At 39.2% G+C, this 22,637-nt stretch overlaps 1 protein-coding gene across 1 annotated transcript in view; it reads left to right on the top strand.

The window, feature by feature from the left end:
* Nucleotides 1-509: 509 nt before the first annotated feature.
* The window catches only part of LOC104466942 (phosphatidylinositol 3-kinase regulatory subunit alpha-like), a gene marked incomplete at its 3' end in the record, with an annotated part of 36,199 nt that continues 14,071 nt past the window's right edge, over nucleotides 510-22,637 (top strand). The window contains exon 1 of the mRNA XM_010080527.1: nucleotides 510-843. Coding sequence (XP_010078829.1) covers nucleotides 510-843 — 334 coding nt within the window. The remainder of the gene's footprint in view (nucleotides 844-22,637) is intronic.

Raw genomic sequence — 22,637 nt, 5'->3', positions numbered from 1 at the left:
TAAAGCCATAAGTGGAATCCCAAGTTCACAAGTTGTCAAGAGAATCTGAAATGTTACCAGTTTTCTCTTCTCTTTCCAGGAAGAGCATGTGTGCAGAATCGAGTGAAAGAATATTGAAGGTACGTGGGCAATCTGTGGCAAGTACATCTGAAGAAGGTGTGACCAGCTACAAAAATCAGCTGAACTTGAGTATGAAGACCCAGAAGTGTCAGCAAGCCCAGAAAGGGAACTAATTGGAACAATATTGCTTGACATAGAAGAAGTGGAACACATACTTCTGCAACAGTCATTGACGCAGAATAAATACATCAGTAAAAACATCAGCAGTGAAATGACAGATCCTGGTGTTTTTTGATGCTCTGGTTGATTTTATTACTTAGACATTACTATTGACATTTTTATTATCCCATTTAGTACATCCTGAGTCTCTCTGTACATAAAAATATAACTGGACAATTGCATTTTGATACTGCTTAGTAAAACTTTTGAATGTTAAATTGTTTGCCAAGATGAGTGCCGAAGGATATCAATACAGAGCTTTATATGACTATAAAAAAGAGAGAGAAGAAGACATTGACTTGCACTTAGGAGATATATTAACTGTGAATAAAGGTACCTTACTAGCACTTGGATTCAGTGAAGGGGAAGAAGCAAAGCCTGAAGAAATTGGTTGGTTAAATGGCTTTAACGAAACCACAGGAGAGAGGGGGGATTTCCCAGGAACTTATGTAGAGTACATTGGAAGAAGAAAAATATCTCCGCCAACTCCGAAGCCTCGTCCTCCTCGACCCCTTCCTGTAGCCCCAAGTCCTGCAAAAGTTGAAGCAGAGAGTGAACAACAAGGTCAGTACCATTCTCAGAAGGCATGTGTGTGTCCCATGTTTTTCGGATATTTTTGTTTGATAGACTTGTCTGAGTGTACATTTGTGTGTATAACTGGTCAGCTTTTTTAGCACATGGCTCATTTCAGTCAATAAGAATTGTTTCTACTTAATAATATTTATCTCACACACTTTGTAATTTCATGTGCTTTGTCTCAGGCCCTACAGAGACCAATAATTTACTATGAGGTACATCTCACAGGTTGGAAAGTATGCTTATAATTCACAACTGTAAACACTTAAATGGACGATCAGCAGGGTGGCATTTATTTTAAGTTTCTAAGAAGCTGGTGGAATTGTTTCTCTCTGTGGTTCATCAGACTATTAAGAAACTTCGAATCCGACAGTACAAATTCCAAATAGAGTGTGTTCCTGTAATAAATCTCTTGCTAACAGCAAAAAAGATGTACTTTGCCATGGAGGTTTACCTGTGACATTAAAAGTAAGAGCGGGTATTTAAAAATGAACAATGGAATGATGATAAAAAGAAGTGGAAGAAACATGGAACAAACATAACAAAGGAGATATTTCCTTTGTTTAAACATAAGTTGGTTTCTAACCTACATTTGCCACAGTATGTTGGGCAGAACTTGGAATTTGATCAGAACTTTTCAGTCAATAGAAGAAAGAGTCTTCTCTTTTTTTTAATTGGGAAAAATGTTGGGTAAAAAAAAGTCCCCACCCTTCCTCCAAGTGATTTGTCTTCCTTTACCTACTGATGTTCAGATATTTGGGTTTTACATCTCAAGAAATGAAGTCCATCTTAGGATAGATTTTACATTGGTTTTTCACTTCTCAGAAGTCTAGAATGGCTTATATTGCTTCAACATCTAATACTTAAATTTTCAGTGTTTCTAGCTGTAGGACATAAAATTATAGTATGTAATCCTGATTCTCACAGTGATGCAATAGTTTTGAATAGTATCATCACCCTCTGGTTCCATAGAAATATTTGCAGCATCAGTTGCCAAGTTGTGGTATCAGTTTATCAACTTCCATCCTATTGTGCCTGTTAGGAGTTTTTATTCAGCTGTGCTAAGAATCAACAAATATAAGAACAGAAATATAGAAAATTGTATATGACAACTGAGTGGAAACCTACAGCAGAAGCAGTTCTAGGTTGGCGGGGGCTTAATAAAGAGTAAGTCTGAACTGTTTCAGATAGCGATATCCTTGAGTACTCAAGAATTGCTTGCAAGTGTAGATAATGCCTAGGTGTACATCTTGTTAGAATGAGGGGGGGGGGGTAATGGGGGTGTAGTGGCATTTTCACAGAATCACAGAATGTTAGAGATTGGAAGGGACCTCGAAAGATCATCTAGTCCAGTCCCCCTGCGGAGCAGGAACACCTAGATCAGATCACACAGGAACGCATCCAGGAGGGCTTTGACTGTCTCCAGAGAAGGAGACTCCACAACCTCTCTGGGCAGCCTGTTCCAGTGCTCTGTCACCCTCACTGTAAAGAAGTTTTTCCTCATATTCAAGCGGAACCTCCTATGTTCCAGCTTGAACCCATTTGCCCCTTGTCCTATCACTAGATGTCACAGAGAAGAGCCTGGCTCCATCCTCCTGACACTCACCCTTCACGTATTTATAAACATTAATTAGGTCACCCCTCAGTCTCCTCTTTTCCAAACTAAAGAGACCCAGCTCCCTCAGCCTTTCCTCATAAGGGAGATGCTCCATTCCCTTCATCATCTTTGTGGCTCTGCGCTGGACTCTTTCCAGCAGTTCCCTGTCCCTCTTGAACTGAGGGGCCCAGAACTGGACACAATATTCCAGATAACCATTTTAGGTTATACTGCCCCTGTTTCTTAAGTCCTTGAACTCTCAGCCTCTAGTTGTTAGACTCTCATGGTTTCTCATGAGATGAATTCTGAAAATTGGGCTCTTGAAAGAAAACACTGTTAATTTGATCATTCCTGGAATTAGATATTAATATATGCTGATCGGATAACACTGACTTTTTTTCTTAAGCCACTTTCAGAGATGGTTGTCTCCATCATATGTAACTGCAGAATAAACGTGGCTCTTTGGATAGACACCTCAATACTGACAGGTCATTTTGAGAGGCAGAGGGTGGAAAGAAAATCACATTCTTTATATGTGCATGCTGTGGTGAAGTAAATGGCATCCCAGGCTTTGATGCATTTATTGTGTTAAACTCAAAGTAGTGCTTTCTAGCTTGCTTGGTCTCTGTACTCATGCATGCTTGCTTGATGCTCCTCTTCACAGCGCCACACTGTAAGCTGGCCACAGCGCTGTGCTGGGAAGTCCTGGTGTTAATCTTGCAGTTTCTGAGCCTGCCCTGGGACTGCATTTGTAACAGACATTTATGGGAGTTTTCAGCTGCTGGGAGTTGCTCTGGGAAATCTGGGGGACTCTCCTTAATGTAGACTTTTCTGCTTTGTTGAGATGAGCCAGTCCCCCAAGCTTTAGTGACTAGATCTCTCCTAAAGTGAAGTTTATTGCCTCTAGACAGAGTACTATTTACATACAATGTGTTTATATTTAATAGTTTGGGATTGTAAGGATTTGAAATAAGAAAATGTGCTAATTTAACTGTGAATCTTAATCTCAAAGTCTGCACACATGATTCTGCCATGCTCCAAAATGTCTAAGAATCAGCTTGTAATCCAGTCTTGTGTTTTTCTGATTAAAAAAAAAAAAAAAGCTAAGTTCCTGTGACTCCTTTTGAATTAAAGGAGTATGAAAGGTTAGGCACCTGCAATAGTGCCCTAGGGTCATGGATTAGACCCACTTCAACAGATTTAGGGGAAACACTGAAATTTGAAGTCCAAATAGCTCAAGAGTTAGGTTTAATTGCTTTTAAAATAATGTGTGTTTACTTCAAATAAATCAGGGAAAGTAATAAGTGATCTCTTCAGAGATCTCAGAAGAACTGTAAAGAACTAAGGTAGAGAGTGCTTTGAATCTTAGAAACAAATTTGGAAACTGTTGCATCGAAAAGAGTACTATGAAGAACAAAATGAAGGTGAAAATTTTAAGTGAGCAGAATGATACAAAAAATATACCTGTGGTGAAACCAGAGGTGCAGGCAGATAAAGAATAATATAGCAATGTATTTTTGACTTTTGGGTGTCTTAATTATTTTTGTGTGTAAGGTTTGGTGCATGGAATAACACAGTTAATATTGTACAGCAGCCAGTGTAACAGGCAGTGGGCCAGAAGATTCTTCCCAGGATGATACTTCTCTCTACACCCCTAGAGTGTATTTCAAATAAATTAATGCATAGTATGAAACTTGCTTGACTAAATACAGTCAAGTTTACATTTTCAGTACTTGATTATTTGAAATTGCTATGGATCAAAGTGACAAATTAATGGGTAACTGGAAGCAGACTTCCTAACTGTACATCAGTTATTTGTATTCCATATACCTTTTTCATTCTGTGAAGAGTCAATTCTGTATATACCCCTGTTGTGTATATGTTGAATGAGAATATCAGAAACTTAACTGGACATTTTAAACAATATATAATCATGTGAATTCTTTTAATTTTACCACATAGATTTTTTTAAAAAATAAAATACTTTCAAATAATTTCAATACTTTAATTATATATTCTGAATGTTTTGTTTTTATTTTTTTTTTCCCTGGCCTTATTAAGCTTGATCACTTTCTTATCTATGTCCAGATTGTTTTGTATTAGATCAAATTTGCAATGTTTAGGCATAATACTGCCAGAATCCACAGTGCTGAGGTATTCATACACAAATAATCATAGACATCTGAACAGACTTTGCAGTCAGTGAGGCTAGTGAAATGGGCAGAGTTGCTCATCAGGCCAGTGTCTTATGCAATCAGTCTTATAAATAGGGAGCTCTTTAAATAATAAAAGCTAATCTGAAAAAAAACCCTGCTGGTGGTCTCAAATTTTATTAGAACATTCATTTATTCATTACAAGACTTAGGTAAAATATTTCCCTAGATTTTTATTTTATCCATAACCTATTTAAATTTCTAGAACCATTGGTCAAGACCAGAACTGGGGCTCCTTGACTGAAATTTATGACTGTTGCATAGGACTGTCTTTCCTATGTCAATAAGGAAGTGGATTTAGTTTGAGTTTGTGAGGCTTTTTTTTTTTCTTGGCTTCTGAAAAGATATGAAAATAAAGGGGGTACGTGAGCCCCAGGAAGTCTGTAGCACCTTCCAGTTTCAGGCCTGGTGCAGGTCAGGGCTATGGCAAGGTAAATGTAATTCCTGTTGCTGGTGTGAGGCTCCCACTGGCCCAACCTGCCTTGTTTCTTCTCCCACCAGGCAAGGGTGACTGGTTGCTGCTGGAGGGACCAAGGCACTTGCAACTGTGGACACTCAGCATAGGGTCGTCTTTATGCCCTCCAGCAGACAGCTGAAGTTTATGTGAAACAGTAAAGATTTGATATGAAATTAGTTGTTTTTTTTTTTTTTCTTGAAATGCTTTCTTTTTTAAATTGGAGCTAGCCCTGTTACTTAGCCCTGTCTCACCCAACTCTTTGAAAATTAAAAGTGCATAAGATGTACTAAGTCCAGCTGGGTTTTGTAAACTTTGTTTCAGCTCATGTGATATGACTGCTTACATTTAGAGTTGGTTCTTACAGTATTGTTTCTCTACCTGGTTTGTGAAAGCTGATTTTAAACAGATTTTGGGGCATAAAGCTTTGATTGATTGACAGAAATACTTTCAGATTTAACTTGGAATGATAAATTCCCACTTTGAAATGAAGGTCAGATTGCAGAAGGGCAGACCAGAACCTTTTATGAATAATTAGTCTATTTTGATGTTTTGGAGCTTCCTGCAACTTCCTGTGTAGCTTAAAAAGGTTGTGTATGTTGACACTTCATACCATTTCAGATGGTTTGGAGCCTAAAAATAATCCAAAGTTTTCCTGCTTGTGATAAAACTATAGCACAGATTTCTTTCTTAAAAAAAAACACCACCTTTCTTTACACTCTTCTAGAACAGATACAGATCAGCAAATCAGACAAAGATAACGACATGGAACATTTGGAAACTCTTTCCTTTCAGAGACCAGGTTATGCAATGTCTGACAAAGATCCAAACTGACGGAGAGCATAAAACCATTTGTGAATTCTTGAACTGAATATGCTGTAGGATTTGTTTCTTTTATTTTGCTATAAAGCCAGCAGAGTGATTGCATTTCTGAAAATTATTTACATTTAGAAATTAAGGGGCATTGGAGTGAGTGTAATGCAGCAAGCCTGGAGCCTCTGTTGGGAAGAAAGCAGTCATAATCTCTCCTGATTTAGGCAAATGGAAAAAGGAAATTATGGGGTGAAGTGATGAGTCACCATCTCATTTGGTAAATGTATTTGCCGTTCAAGCCAGAGCTGTTGGATTAATTCTAAAAAGCCCAGTTTGAGCATAAGCCCTTATCCTGCTGCAGTCGTCAGAACGGCCCTGCAGTCATGAACTTCACAAGTCAGTTGCTTTTGACTTGCACTGAGAAATGGGGCAGGTTCCTGCCAGAGAGCCTTGCCAGCTGCTTGTAGTCATGCTTCTTGGTGTACAAGGCAAATTGCTAGCTGCCAGATGAGCACATACATGTGAAAACAAAGTTCTTGTCACCTGCTTTATTGCTAATGAAAACAAAGTGAGGCAGAGCATTTTTTTCACAGTGATAAAATCAGGATGATAGTAATTTTAAGTCTTTATAAGCACCACAGAGAGCACAGGGTTACGCTTGCGAGTACTAGTACAAAGTACACATTAACGGTGGACCTGAGCAAGTTCATGGTTGATGTGTGGCCCCACCTGCTGGAGGAAGGAAGCAAGAGGGAGGAAGGAGCTTCAAAACCAGCGTCTTCCATGTTCTATTTTAATCGTCACAGGATAAAAATGAGAGAGAGCTTTTGATGACCTCAAACCTGAAAAGGCTTGTGTGGCTGAAATGCACCTTTTTTCCCTAACTGTATCAATTAGTCTGAAAAATTACTGCCTTTTGTTACACATTTTTCTTTAAGAAAGAATAAGACACTCCTATTTTGATGCTGTAAGAAATATTTGTCTGTTTTGTATCACACCAAATTTAATATGCCTCTCTATAGTTACAACGGTAGCATTAGTTTGAGTGACTTTGCTTACTTTTTCTTTAGCCTTCTGTAGTACCAATTCAGACAGTTAATACCTCCTGCTGACATGAATGGTCCTGGGGAAGATTTAAAACAAGGCAAAGGTGAAGTAGCCTGCTCTTCTCCCTTGGAATCATCTTGATCTGTTTCTATAGCTGTCATCCAGGAACACCTGAAAAAAAATAGTGGTTAGCAAATAGTTCTTACTTAGGCTTGCATTTGATGACATCAGTTTGTGAGTTTCAGCAACACATGGTGCTAAGTATTTGCCAAGAGTGGATCATTCTGCACCCTGAGCAAATAACCGTGCTCATTTAAATAGTTGTGCGATGCCATATATGTATCCAGATTTTCTTGTGTGAAAGAACACAGGTGTTGTAACTGCAGCTGGCTGTGCACTCTTTCACATCTGCGTCTTGCTCCAAAGCTGCTTTCCGTGATGAACATCCATGAAATCAATCTGAAGGCTAGAATACAAGGAACTGCTTTATTTTCAGAGCTAAGAATGACAAGGGGAATTACAGGATTTTAAAGAAGTATTTATTTTAACTGGAGAAGGATTTTGAGTCCTGAGAACATTTTCATGAGAATCTAGGTACTTAGGAGAATTTAAAGAGAATTTTTGGCTTTAAAAAAAAAAAAAAGTAAAAACTGTTTAATACTTGTTAACTTCTGCTCATGCTTTCAGCAAAACATATGCCTAAAATACAGTCCTATTTGTGGTTTCATTAATAGAAGAGGGTTTGGTTTGGGTTGGTTTTTTTGCTTTTTTTGTTATGTATTACATTTTTTGCACTTTGTTATAGAAAAGCCTGCATCCTCGGTCATTGCCTGATGTCTTTTTGTAAAGTGTTAGCAGGTGTAACTTTTTGTACTAACTTGAGTGCTTTTTGTTCAGTCTTTTATGAATGCTGTATGCAGTAGTCCACAAGAATAGCACGCAAACACTATTCTTTATTTTCACATATGATCCACTTTATAAAACAGTTTGCAAGTAAGGCAACATTTATTTAAGCTGGTGGCTTTTCAAGTAAAAAGGATCTATAATCAAAATCCTCAGGACAGAATTTCAAAAACATGCCACTGCCCTGAGCTACGAGAAGATGTAATTGCATAGGTTTCTACGCTTTAGAAATATATTTTAAGACTGGCTTGTACTTCAAAACTGCTGTGTAAACTATGGCATGAATGATGAAAAAGGTCTTTAACAGTTCAGTTAGCTGTCAGACAATTTGCTTGTATAATCCACTCAATCTGTTTGTATATGCTTGACATCGTTTGCTGTGTTAGAGCATTTCTAAGAGGTTAATAAGGAGATAATTTCTTTATTAGAAATTGTGGATGTTGCGGGCAAGAAGTGAGATCTGCCCTTGGCAGGTCTGAACATGTGTCCAGGGTGGGAAGATGCTCTTACAGAAGGCAGACCTTCTGCACAAGGAGCAGTTACTTCTAGTCCACTCAGTTTCCAGAAGCTCTTATCATAGAATCATAGAATCATTAAGGTTGGAAAAGACCACAAGGATCATCAAGTCCAACCATCAACCCACACCACGTAACTCACTGAACCATGTCCCGGAGCACGACATCTACATGTTTCTTGAACCCCTCCAGTCTTGAACAGCTATTGTCAAGGTGTAGACGAGCCTGATTTTTTCCTCTGTGGTTTCTTTGCCTTTTTTTTTTTTTTTTTTTTTTTTTTAACATTGAGTTTCTGTATGTTAGAAAAACAGACAACATTAACTCTGCTTTCCTTTAAAGTTTTGATGCTTCTTTCTACAACACATGCACACTTAAAAATGCAAAGATATTGTCCAAAAGCCAAACTATTCCACTGAGACACATCAGATTGGTGTAATTCAAGATATCTCTTTCTTGTTGTTTCTACCCTGTGGGATCGTATTTGTTGGATACAGCATGTCCAAGCACTGCTATGCCATAGCCTCCTACTCGCCAGCTGGGAAGGAAGGGAGAGTAGCACAACCTGAGATCTGTAGTCTGAGGAGAGAATGCACCTCCCTGGGGGCATGGCTGCACCAGATTTGCATGCCTTGTTTACAGATATAACAGTGGAATTTATTTATTGGGGTTAGAACAGAAAATTTTAGTACTGTCGCCAATTTCTTCCTCGATCTCCTCATTCCATGTGGACAAGATTGGCAGGTAGCAAATAAGCATGGAGGATTATTCTTGCTGAAGAAACTTTTAAATGGTATGAGATGCTGCAGATCTATGTTTCAAAATGTTACAGCTTCTCCAGCAGTCTGTCTCAAAGGGAAGGCTTCTAGTTTGTGAAGTTACCTTTCAATTTCCAAGCCCTCTTCCTAAGCTGTTTTTGGCTGGAGGTAGACCAAAGTGCTTAAATTAGGGAATAATGAAAGAAACCTCTAATTATGCACATTGGTAGATAAGGCTGCGCAGCTGTGTCTGGTTTGTTATCTTTCTGTCCAGGAACATTCCAGAATTAAGCACCTAAGGCAAAGATTTGCAGTCCTTTTCCTACTTGCACGTGGTGTTCAACCCTGTGACCACACATTCCAGTCCTCTCCTGCTAATTCACAATTTTTCATGTGCTGCACTTGGATGGAGATACAAAAATATCTGTTGTGTTTATGAATTTAGCCTTGAATTGTCTCCTTGCCAAGACACAGCTGCTTGGCACAGGTGGAGAGTGACAGAGGCAGTGGCAAAGCTCTCCATCACTTCCCACTGGTGCACGCTTGAGGGGTGTCTGCCCTGACATGGTCTGGAAAGGGCTGTGAGGATTCCAGGGCACCATGAGGTGCAGCGAGGTGTGATCTGCTCCCCTGGTCTTCCCATCTCCACTGATGCATGGGTCTTCTGCAAGGTGTCAACGCCTTTTGAAAGCTCCTCGAGAACACAGTACTCTTGTCGGACCAGGCTTTGTGCCTCTTACTATAATACAGTGTTTCCTTCTTCATTTTATATTTATTGCACTATTTGCAATATAGCCATTCCCTTGAGAGAAATGTCAGAAAATGTCATCCCTTGATATTTTGAAGCAAGTTATTTTGGGTACTTTGGAGTCAAATCTGTACAGATGTTTGAGTATAATTTAGAATATATTCTTGCCAGTCCATATCTACTCCATTTTCTGAAGCCAGAACAGCATAGGTAGTTGTTAGCCTACATAAACAATTTTCTTGTGGAGAGAAAGATTTAGGGAGGCCTTTTTTTCAAGTGCAAGCTAGTTTTGAGAATAAAATAGTTTTTCACTGGTCCTCACAATCTGGCCTGGTCAACAGAGAAAATGCTAAGGAACATATATTCCAAAAAGCAAGTAGCAAAAACTTAATCTCAAATATCTGGAAATAAAGGACCTCTGTTCACTCAGTGAGGGGTCCTCAAGGGCACAGGGGGGTGAATGTTTGAATTGTCTTTGCTCTGCTGTATTATAATTTATTACTGTTGATTGAAAGGTTAGCATGCATTCCCCACTGCTTTTATGTTTTTCTAACTTCCTCTTGGGTCAAACTTAGTGCTGACAACTCCAAAACCTGTCTGGTAGTCTGTGTAAGCTGCAGCCCCCTACGTGATGAGAGAGATTTTCACAATCCCGTTATTAACAGGGCACTTTTGGAGGGGCAATACTAAATCACTGGTTTAACAATGTTTACTACAGAGTGACTAGCATGAAGTCTCACTTCTTTTGAGCTGGCTTCTGGGAGAATTCTGACTGTCTGCAAGAGGAACATTTGGCACTCATCTGTTGTGTGTAATACTAATCATTGCTTTGGACCACTCTCGTAGCAATAGTTAAAAGTCTCTTAACATTAAAACTTGCAGTGAAAAGGACAGTGGGCTGTGGGTGAATTCCCTGTTGATTTAAGATGCAGGACTTAGAGCTGCATGTACAGTTTAGCAAAAAAGGGGAAGACAGTTACCAACTGTTATGCTTTTTCTCCAGATGTTTCCTCTAAGACAAATATCTGGGGTTTTATTATGACACAGTAAGAACACGCCAGTAAGATGAGAATTGTTGGGTTTTTTAATTGCTTTTTTTTTTTTTTTTTTGCTTTTCATTGTCTTCTTGATCTAAATAGCCAGTCAACCAAATACTGTGGTAAATTGTCTGATAGTTTACATGGGACATGCTCATGCTTGTTAATGTGAGCTGCTCTCTTCTAAACAGAGTATTAAAATGCTTTACTCAAAATCCCTTTGGATGCAAACTAAAAATAAGATTATTTTAAAGTATTAATGTTCCTGAAAATATACGTAGTTGGGGTTTTTTTTGTTTACTTAAAAGACTTGTTCATACAAGAAGCAGCAGGCTCTTATTCTACTTTCCCTCAAATTGTTGGCAAACCCCATTTTGACTGCAGAAGGAACACAATCAGACCTATAGTCAAGGTTTATCAGCATTGGGACAAATCCCACCATTTTTACTCTCACTTCTTGCAGGCAAAATTTCCATTGCATTTAGGGTTTAGAGCACAAATGCTAGATCTGTTCTGAAGAGATTCCCTTATACCAGGTTGCATATAACATGAATGTTCATGAAATACTACTACACGATAAACACTGATGTAAAGAACAGTGTCTGACTATCCCTTAGCAGATTTCGAAGGTGCAGGAGGGAAACACTCTTATGATTTTCTCTTCCGAGGTCCTGGTAATTACTTGGTAATTCCTATATTGAGTTTATAACTTCTAGACAGATTTAAAGCACGTTCCTAATTAGTCCAAACTCTTCCTTTTAGTACATACTTAATGGGGATGACTTAACTTTTTAGCCATTTTTATGTCCATTATCTAGTAAGAATTGCAAATTTAGTAGCAAAAAATGTCTTCATTTGGGGGACACACACAGATTTAATTGTGTTTGGTGATGGCGCTATAGAGATTATTTTCAAGTTATTCCATTGTATTCAGTCCACTTCACCAATGCGTATGAAAAATCTGCTCCATGCTGCTAGATACTTTGGAATGGCTGTTTTTTTTCTTAGGGATGCCTGTTTGGGTAACTAGTGTGACAATAATGAGGGTTTCTTATAATTGAGGAAATTAAATGGTGACAATTTCAATTGTGTATTCTGTTATTGTAATGAATTAATACATTTATGATAGAGTTTTATTGCCTTGATGCATGTGCATATGTACAGTGATTTGCACACTGTAGTGTGGGAACATTGTTAATACTGCAAAACTATGCATCTAAAACTTGTGCTTGTACGTGTAATTCCACCTTCTTGTAGTGTACATCATCTGATTTAGTTTTTAATTACATAGTCGCTTGACCCCTTTTCCTGCTTATCCTTGCTTTGTTCATTATCGAGGTCTTCACTGAATGAATATTGCTTCATTCTGGTTGTCTAGTTTGTGGACTCAAGCCACCTTTCCTTCACAGCCTTCAGGCTCCTCTCTGGAAACAGGTTTCTTCGTTGCCTCTTCTGCTCTTTCCAGTGATGTGGCTGATAGCAGCTTCATAGAGCTGCATATTTACAAATATTAAGTCATCTTCAAAATACTGTTGTGAGTAAGGGTGGTGTCATGATTCATGTGAGGAATGAGGTAGACTAAAAAAGACAATTTAAAAACTTACTATTTTAAGATAGTTTAAGGTTAATCTCTTTGTAATAGGGAGGTCATGTGGAAAAACACTTCAAAAACTGAATCTGGGGACAGAACTCTTAACTTAAAGAACTCTTAACTTTAACACTTAAACGTTCATTGAGATAACTGAAGTCGGGAACGAGAACTGCATTATGGTCGACAGGGTAAGGCTTAATTTATCACAAAGAGTCTTTGCTCACTCCGTGTCTGGCTTAAGTTACTGAGTACTGGGTGTCTGAGACGATTCCTTGAAGAACAAATCTTCCTGGCATACCTCGGCCTGCATTATCCATTTTCACCAGCTGGAATCCAAATATAAGCATCAAAAGCAAAATAATTATTAGATTGTTAGTGCACAGATTCAACAAATGTGGTGACATAATTTAGTGTTGTCTCACTTGTTTCCCGATTCTGAGAATTTGAAGTTTCAAGTTCTCAGTACTTTGCTGTACATGTAAAGCATGTCTTGCAATAGAAATATGCGTTTCAGGGCCATGCATGTTTTGAGTACCTTTGCTTTATGTAAGTTTTTTCCTGGATTACTGCGTTGCTATCATCCTACATTTAGATTTCTCTTTGGGGAAATATTAGTTTAGAAAGTGGAAATCAAGGTGACTTCAGTGTGGGTGATAGATGAGTGATGAAGGAGGTATGAAAAACACTCTTGACACTTGGAATGGTTATTCATTAACTTTCCAGACACACTAGAAACTTGGGAAGAGTGTTCTGCCGGGGAGGAATCTGTGCTGTCTCACATCAGACCTCTATGCCAAGTTGGAGAAATTGAATGATATGCTTACTCCATATGGAGTTGTCTGCACAACCTTTGCGTTTTTAGGTTTTTCAAATTTCATGTCTTCTAGATACTGACATGGAAATTGCAGGGTCATTGGGTTTGTATGTACAAACAAGACACAGGACACTGAAGAGCCATGGCATTTGATCTTTGAAAACCAAAAGTGTACGAATTCATGCTAGTATGAAAACTTCGAATTGCAAATAATCATTTGTAGTGGGCTAAAGAAGCATTTGACAGATTACGTGCAAGTACATACATGTGTGTTTCATTATTTGATTGCCTTAGGAGACTGGTGTTTAAGTTGGCAGATCTAATTATTAAAAGCAAAGGTCTTTGGCTGGCAGGATTACAGAATCCCAGAAGGAGAAAGAGATGAAATGCTGAGAGAAAGAGAGAGAACATGTAATGTGCAGGAAGCATGGGGAAGCTATAAAGCCAGGAGGAAAAAGTAGACTTAAATGTGGTCTCAGTCTGTTCTACTGGGCTCAAATTGATAGCCACGCAGAAGTAAAAGCATGAATCTCCCTCACTTCAATAGGAATTTAATGTTTTGGAAAATTCAGAGTTTTCTGACATGTTTTTCATCTTGTCAGAAATCTTTAATCCATGCTTATTTTCATGTCTGAAATAATGATAAAAAAGCAGCTTACTTTAAAGCTTTACAAAGTACTGTCATACCGTGGCATAAATGGATGCTCTAATAGGCTCTGAAACTTTGTTCTTAGTCTTGATTAGTTTGATGCAAGACCACAGTATTGACTCCCAGTATATGTTAGATTTCTGTGTGTAATTTGGTGATATGTAATTTGTAGCTATTTTGGGGGAAAAAAAACCCAGACCAAACCAAACCAAAACCCAGTCTTTATACATAGTGGTTTAGAACTAAACTATCCTGCAAGGTTTGGAAGCATCAGCTAAACAAGTTCAGTATGTGTGTCTGGAGAAGTCTACACCTGTGGCCTTGCACTTTCCGCTCAAGTTGAGTCCCTTTGCAACCTTAGGCAGCACAGATCAGAATATTCACTCAGTCCTATGTATTATTTATTCCTAGCTGAATGCCGTTAGACTAACCAGCCGCCGTGCTCTGTCTCCTAAGACTTCTCAGTGCGAGAGCAAGGTTTAAAATGTGGAAAGCTGACTGATGTGAAACACATGCAAAAGAGAAGCAGAAGAGCTGGCTCCCCTGAGAGATCAAGAAATATGCTATTAAAAAAAAAAAAAAACCCAAACAAACAAAAACCAAGCCCAACCAAACCAAAAAGCAAGGAAACAAACAGCATTTCCTTTGAAACAAGGCCTAGATTTAGAAAATTTCTCACACTGATCTCTCTGAAAGAGGCTATTAGTGGCACATTTAACCATGAAATAGTAGAACCCTTTGGGAGGTGGCAGGCTCTTGTTTAGCAATTCTGTATCCTGCAAGAATCGGGTACCTGGTGCTAGCGTAACATAGCAGAGCTTAACTTGAGTTACACCAGCTGTCTGATCCATCTAACATTTTTGAGGAGCTTTATTTTGTAAAAGCCTTAGTAAAGTTCTCTGAAGATGTCACTGATGAGCTAATTAGGATACAAGGTTTTCTAGCATCATGCACAAGTCTGGAAGGGTAAAATTAGAAGGAGAGATAGGTAGAAAGAAGGTTGTTCTAATGTAGCAGATGGTTTGTGTGAACTGTGCTTAAAAACAGGGAGTCATAAGCCTGTTAGAAAAATCAGGTCAGTTTAAAATTAATGCATTTCTCTTCCTTCTGTTCCCGACAGGACACTGCTTTTCTGGAAGGATTCTCCATCTGGGAGTCAAGTGATATATCCTTTCCCTTCTTGTCATGGCCCACATTTAAATAAATAAATTCCCTTAAAAAGGTAAAATGAAACGAGAAAGAGGTGTTCCCTTCTGGTAGGGTCAAATAACAGTTAACTCTGGCTCTTTCTTTTGGCAAGATGACCAAAGAATTCCTCTGGGGCGCAATAACAAAAATGGACATATAAGACTTTTTTTTTTTCCTCCTTTTTTTTTTTTTTTTTTTTTTTCCCCCAGTAGGGTAGTATGAAAACAACCAGGATATACCTGGCCTTTTGACAGAAAAGCAGCCAATTCCTGGTCTTTGCTGGCCAGTGTGGAGGAAGGCTTACTCCTTCCAGCCAGCAGCCTTTCAGGCTCACAAACCTCCACCCATTTCTTAGTGAGTCATAGCTGGAAGACCTCTTCACGTGTTTGATCACATCTTGTGCAAGTCAGGAATACATTTTTACTCCTTTATTGCATCCTATAATCAATAATCTGAAACAACTGAGTGACTGTAGCTTTAAGCTCTGTTTGTACATATGTGGAAATAAAGGTAGATGTGTAGATAGGTAGTGCTATTATATTTTCAGATGTGGATGGTTTAGTTAGAAGACTAGCTAACTTTCTTAACAGGAGCTGGATGGCAGAAAAACTGTTGTGGGTTTTTGTGTATGTGACCTGTAGAAGCTCTATACACTTGCAGCACTTAAATATTCAACAGGTTAGTACTTCTTGGCATGCTCATTTATACATTCAGTACTTCCCTAAGTTCAGAGGCAGTCAACTTGAGCATTGATCCTCCTCCCCATGAATTTTCTACAGCAAAGTCAGAGAATATCCACAGCATGTTCACCTGTGCTGGAATAGAGCAGTGTAGCGCAGCTGCCTTGTGGCAGCAGCAGGTCAGAGTGCTTCTTGCTCACCTCTTGAGTCTTCGTAGAGGACATAAAAAGAGCTTCTGCCTCCCCAACTTTTTCCTGGAAGAACGGCTTTCATTTGATGTATCTGAGTTAAAGATCACAGGGAACATGTTGTCAGTTCTTAACCAGATGCATATGTTTTTAAGTGTGTGCAGCCTCTCTGCAGTTCAGGCTTTCTAAGTCCACTTACAAAATATTTTTTGCAGTTGTTTCAGCCTCTTCTGCTCAGCCTCGCTCCTTCACAACACACTGCTTGTTTTCAAGAGGGATGCCTTTTTTTTGTTGTTGTTTTAGACCTCAACAAACTCTTTAACATTGTGTCCTGATTTTGGCTGGGACAGAGTTAATTTTCTTCCTAACAGCTGCTATAGTACTGTGTTTTGGATTTAGGGTGAGAGCAATGTTGATAACACACTGATATTTTAGTTGTTGCTGAGCAGTGCTTGCAATAAGTCAGTGACTTTTCAGCTTCTCATACTGTCCTGCCAGCAAGGAGGCTGGGAGTGCAGAAGAAGCTGGGAGGGGACACAGCCAGGACAGCTGACTCCAGCTGACCAAAGGGATACTCCATACCATATGATGTCACGCTGAACATGCTGAACAATAAAACTGGGTGGAGTTAGCCAGGGGGTGGCGGCGACTGCTTGGGGATTGGCTGGGCATCGGTCAGCAGGTGGTGAGCAATTGCACTGTGCATCACTTGCTTTGTATTTTCTTTTATCATTATTGTTTTCCCTTGTTTTTCTATCCTATTAAACTGTCTTTATCTCAACACACAAGTTTTAACTTTTTTCCATTTCTCTCTCCCATCCCACTGGTGGGGAGTGAGTGAACAGCAATGTGGTGTTTAGCTGCCTGCCAGGTTAAACCACAACACACTGTAGGGTTGCATGGAAGTTGCAAAAGGATTCCTCCCAGTTGAAGTGCTTAGAATTATGCTTGTGTTTTCTCAAAGAGAGGCTTTGCCTCCTGCTTTTTAGTCTCTTTGCAAAAGAATACTCCCAATGCACACTGAAACCCTGTTCCATACCTCCTTACCCTGACTTCCATTAATCTTTGGCTTGAGGATGGTGATGCAAAAACATACAGTTTTTCATGCTAGTTTTTCAGTAGCTTTGTTGTTATTTTCAAATTGTTTTTACACTTCCTATGAACTGATTTTCCACTATATAAATTTCTCCGATGCATTGTGCTAGACAGTACTCAAATGAAGGTCTTTGTCCAGTGGCAGTTAGTCAGCCAGTTGAGACACTGACTGCTTTAAAGGTCCATGAAATTCATTCACCACTTTAACTGCTAAGGTCTAAATTAAATTTACTTCAGCAGTGGAATGTGAACAGTGTTTTATGGAAGGGATGTCTTTAAGTTCATGCATTAAGTACATGTACTTCATATTCCGTGACATCCTTTTTGTATAGTATCTTGATAGTGTGGAATACATTGGAATGAGAAATCAACACTGACATTGCTATGCAGAGAAATCTGGACAGGTGTATGATATGGGTCAAAAAATCACATTACATACAGACCAAGTGTTTTCTTCTTCATCTGAAATTAAAGATGATGGCAGGATTAACTCTTGGTAGATCCAGTTCAGGAATTTCCTAATTGTGTTGTTTCTGTATCTGTGTCACATCAGCCAATGGTTTAATGGCTGTAAGGATTAACCCAGTTTTACTTTGTTATAAGATTGCTTTTCAGTATTGCTGCATTTCTGTTGCTACAGATACAGCCCTAAGCTTTTTTTTTTTTTCTTTTCTTTAACAGTAGGAAAAAGACTTGATTTGAAATATGTTAGTTTCCAGAATAAAAAAGGTCTTTCTGATGCTGGTTTGCTGTTACCATTATTTGCATTTTTTTTCTGGGTGGCTGCTATACACTCATTATTTTTAACTTTCTGTGTACTTGTAAATGTTACCCATAATCCCCAAAAGCTGAAGGAGCTGTTTTGGCTTTTATCTGTCAGGAGCTTCTGCCAGTACTTTAATGTAAATCTTCTAGATCTTCTCAAGCACAGAAGTACACACTATCATTTTCTTGCAGTGGTGAAGAGCTTATTCTTTTCCTCTAGATTGCTTGCTTGTGGATAGTTAGAGGGGGATTTGTAGGCATTTTTTGCCCCATTATTTACTCATGCAGCAAAAAGGTAGCAAAACAAAATATTCTTTCAGAGCAAAAAAGCATACTGTCCTGAATTTTTATATATTATGATTATTGAATAAAAAGAGAATGTTTTAAAATATGCTTCTCAAGCAGAGTTATTACCACCAGCTAGTGATGACCTTGCATAAGAAACAATTTAATGAAACAAAAAAAAAGAGAAAACAGTAGTAAGGAACAGGGATCTTTTACAGGTGGAACAGGTCAGTCTGGAGAGAGGTCCAGCATCCCCGGTATCTCACAGTGAACGTCCATCCAGCAGTCCTATCTCAGTTACAAAGAGCAGAAGCTGCTGGAGCACCATTACATAACCACCTTCACTGTGAGGGTGGTGAGACACTGGCACAGGTTGCCCGGAGAAGCTGTGGATGCCCCATCCCTGGAGGTGTTCAAGGCCAGGCTGGATGAGGCTTTGAGCAACCTGGTCTAGTGGAGGGTGTCCCTGCCCGTGGCAGGGGGGTTGGAACTTGGTGATCTTTAAGGTCTTTTCCAACCCAAACCATTCTATGATTCTATAACTGTGGTTATGTGGAGAGGAAATTGAGGTTGGTTAGTGTCAAACTATTCAGAAGAAAATACACTTCACTGATTCTTAGCTAAAAAGATTCCAGCATGGGAACTCTCTATCTGTGAAGTTTTACCTAATGGAGGTCATTGAAACCATCTCACCATGACTCTCCACTGGCTGTCCGGAACCAAATTTTCAAGTGCCTCTTGAGATGGACCTCAGCACTCCCTCCTGTAAAAAGACAGTCTCTCTTAAGTGACAAAGGTTTCCAGGAACAACCAGGTATGTATTTCCTTCCCCACCTGCTAGGAAGAACTCAAGAACAAATTGTGAAGCAAAGTACTCTTGCACAGGAATCCAAGTTGAGGTGAGATAATAGAAAATTCATGTTTGAACAGGAAAGTAAACAGGAGAATATGAGCCTACTGGATGACCATGTGTCCTTGTACAGACTGGATAATGCTCCAGTAATAAATACCTCAATTCTTCAGCTGAGCTCTGTCCCTTGAGTGCACTCAGCTTTGTGTGATGAAACGGGCAGAGTAATTTCATGGGAAAAATGCTATGTCATTATGTGGAAAGAGACGAAAGGAAGAACATGCGGCCTTAGTTCTTTGTTGTCTTAAGTTTTGAGTGCTTGACCGTGTGGTCTTGATGCTCTTTTAATGTAGTTTTGTTTATGTGTCTGTGTAGTATAGCTGGCATCAGACAGACGGAGCTTTGCTGCTGATTCCTTGTAGAGTGACTGTAGTAAATACCATGTAAATGTATTAACTTACATATAGTATCTTTAAATTAGTTGTGCTTTTACTAGAGTTTCACTGTTCCTTTAAAAAAAAAGTCTAGAGTGCAGAAGTTAATAGAATATCATGGCTTTAATATCCTTGGGAAAGATGAGGTAGAGTTTGTGGGAAGACAGCTGGCGTCAATTCTAAGAGATCGCTTAGTTAATCTTAAGACCAGTAGGAGAGGTTTTTTTTTGTAGAGAACTATCACAAGTTAGTTCCGATTCTGATAAGGGCTTCCAGATACTACTACTGCAATCTGGATATTTAATGACAACAACCCTGAAGGTTGCACTGGGAACCTGATAAGTAGGTCACAAGATGCAGCTGCCAGTGGAACGTGCTGTTTGTCCTTACGCCTGCACTATTCACACTACACTTGAATATTCAGTGCAATTTTTTCCTTGATATCATGTATGGTTTCATGTCAAACCACTGCGAGAAGCTGGAACAGTAAGTTTTTAATTGCCAGTTAGCGTCTCTGAAGAGAACTGGGCAGAATTACTCAAGTTCTTGCAGAGCTCAGCTCTTTTCTAGCCCTAGAGCAACAATCCTGAAGGAGGAGGAGGGAATATAACAAGTCTCACTTGACAAAAAATGCAATGTTTTGCTCTTCAAAGGGTCCAGCTTCTTTGTTGACGCTGTTCTGTCCCTCCCCTACAGTCACCTCTGTCATCATCTTGCATGTGGGGATACAGTAACTTGGTACCCACACCACACTGCCTCTCACCTGTTAGTACCTCTCTGACTGAAAACTGCTGGCAAGTTTACATGACACGAAAAACAGGTGTCAGCTTATTAAAATATTTTCTTTCTCTGTCCTCAGAATCACGTTCTGAGGACTGTGCAGGTTTGTTCGGTTTAGAGCTCTTCCATTTAAAATTATGCTCCTCAGACCTGTGAAAACACTGGTACCCACTGTGCTCATGAATGTCACACAGGGCTTGGGGTGATCGCTGAGAATGAGGGTTAAGAGGGAATTACACATCAGTCTGACACCCCTGAGAAGAGCCATGCCCCTGCTCCAGAATGCGGGAAGGGAGGTGAGGCGCACCTCTCACGGAGACTTGTCAGTGACGAAGACCTGGTGCCAACCCTTCTTGTGGTTCAGCTGCACTGGTGTCTGTCCTGGGCCCCCTCTGTGCTCCTCAGCTTATTGAGTGCCCTCCTCCACTTAGAAGCAGGAAGGCTTCTTTTACTGCATTCTTGCTTATTTCTTATTTTGCTGTTTCTGCTTGTCTTGCTCTTTGAAAGAACAGTTAAATAAACCAGTGGTTTTCCCATTTCTTCCCTGGGTTTTGGGAGGAGTTTCTTTTGCAAAACAGTTTATGCGTTATGTATGGCATTGTAATGCAGTGTACTGCATGCCAGAAGATTGTTCTTAGTTAATAATTTTTTCATAAACCTTGCAAATTTTCCTCAGAACAGGGCTGCTCGTTTCTCTGATTATACTCATTGTGATTTTAAATAGTTGTAAATGGTAAATATATGAATTGTAAATAGTTGCAGACATTTCCAATTCTAAATTCAGTTGTAGTGTGAAAAGGAGCATTGCAAAATCTCGCCCATAGAGGGAAGCAGAATACTGTCTTTACAACAGTCTTAGCTACAGGCTGCTTTTTAAAAATTATCTGTGCTTCAGTTGAAGCCAACAAAGAACATCTGTTGTCTTATTTATAGCTCCTATTTCTAAGAAGTATATTCTGTAGCAGATGAGAAAAGTGCCTGACAGCTCATAATTCATAAAGTTACTGAGGTTTAATCTGATAGAATATTATGTACAGAATTCCTTCCCAGTACAGACGGTATCACTTCCCTTTTGACAGATGACAGAAATAGATCTTTATGAAACATTAAATTAATAAGTGTGAAATATGATTAGCAGCTACTATTAAAAGTATTAAATTATTATAAAGGAATATATTACTCAATAGTACACTATGTTGCTTGGAGGTTTTATTTTTCTGCTTATTTGTGCAACTAAACTTTCCTCAAGCCAGACACCATCTTCATTTTTTTCTTTCTCTCTGCAATTTTATTTTGTTTTGTCTTAGAGGAATTCTTTGTTGACTAAGGCAGCAGCTCTGTGACAAGCATTAATTTTTGTGTCAGAGAAGGGTAAAGAGACCCCAGATTTTTTGGGAGAATTGGTACGTTATAAAGTATGACTTTCTCTACCCAATCAAAGCTTTGTTCTGTCTAGTTCTGCCATCTATTGTTTGTAGATTATTTTCTTGCACTAATCTGTATTTGTCTGAGCTTGTTTCCACTCTGTTCCCAAGTTGCCCTTATTCTCCTTAGCCTGGCACCCAGCTGGTGCCACTTCATAAATGGGGATGAAGAGAGGAATTAGTTCTCCTGGACCCCCAAACTTCCTGTATAATCACCCTGCAAATGATATTTTATCAATGAGATCACTGTTTGCATATGTGTGCTGATAATCCTGGAAAATATTTGGGCAAAGTATTTGACTGGTTTCAGTTACAGCATTGATTTATACAGGTGATTATGTCTTTTTTGACATATTATGTGCAGCCAGGATAAAATGAAGTAACATTCAAGTTGTATTCCAACCCTCCTAGGTTCAGTGGGTTGGACTATAAATGGCCCAATCATAATATACATATATTTGTTCTCCTGGAAAAATGACCGCCTGGTCTTATTACCTGTGAGGATGGTAAGGCACTGGCACAGGTTTCCCGGAGAAGCTGTGGATGCCCCATCCCTGGAGGTGTTCAAGGCCAGGCTGGATGAGGCTTTGAGCAACCTGGTCTAGTGGAGGTTTGGGGGGGTTGGAACTAAATGATCTCTAAGGGCCCTTCCAACCCAAACCATTCTGTCATTCTATGATTTTGTTAAGGTCCACATATATTATAACAAGTTGTGTACATTTTTCTACAAAAGTCAGTTTTTCAAGCTTATAGGTGATGTCAATACCTACCTCACAAAGAGGATTCTGGAGATGCTGGCTTTGCATTTTGGGTGGTACACTAGGACTGACTAGAGTACAGAAGGTCATGCTGTTGATAACTCCTGCAGTTGTCCTCCTTTGGAATAAGCCCCTTGGAAAAGTCCTTGTTACTCTGTATTACTGATATAGGAACACAGCAGAAATATGGATGCTTCAG

This window comes from Pterocles gutturalis, unplaced genomic scaffold (assembly GCF_000699245.1).
Source record: "Pterocles gutturalis isolate BGI_N339 unplaced genomic scaffold, ASM69924v1 scaffold14896, whole genome shotgun sequence".
Lineage (NCBI taxonomy): Eukaryota > Metazoa > Chordata > Aves > Pterocliformes > Pteroclidae > Pterocles > Pterocles gutturalis.
This window is presented reverse-complemented; position numbering and strand designations above follow the sequence as displayed.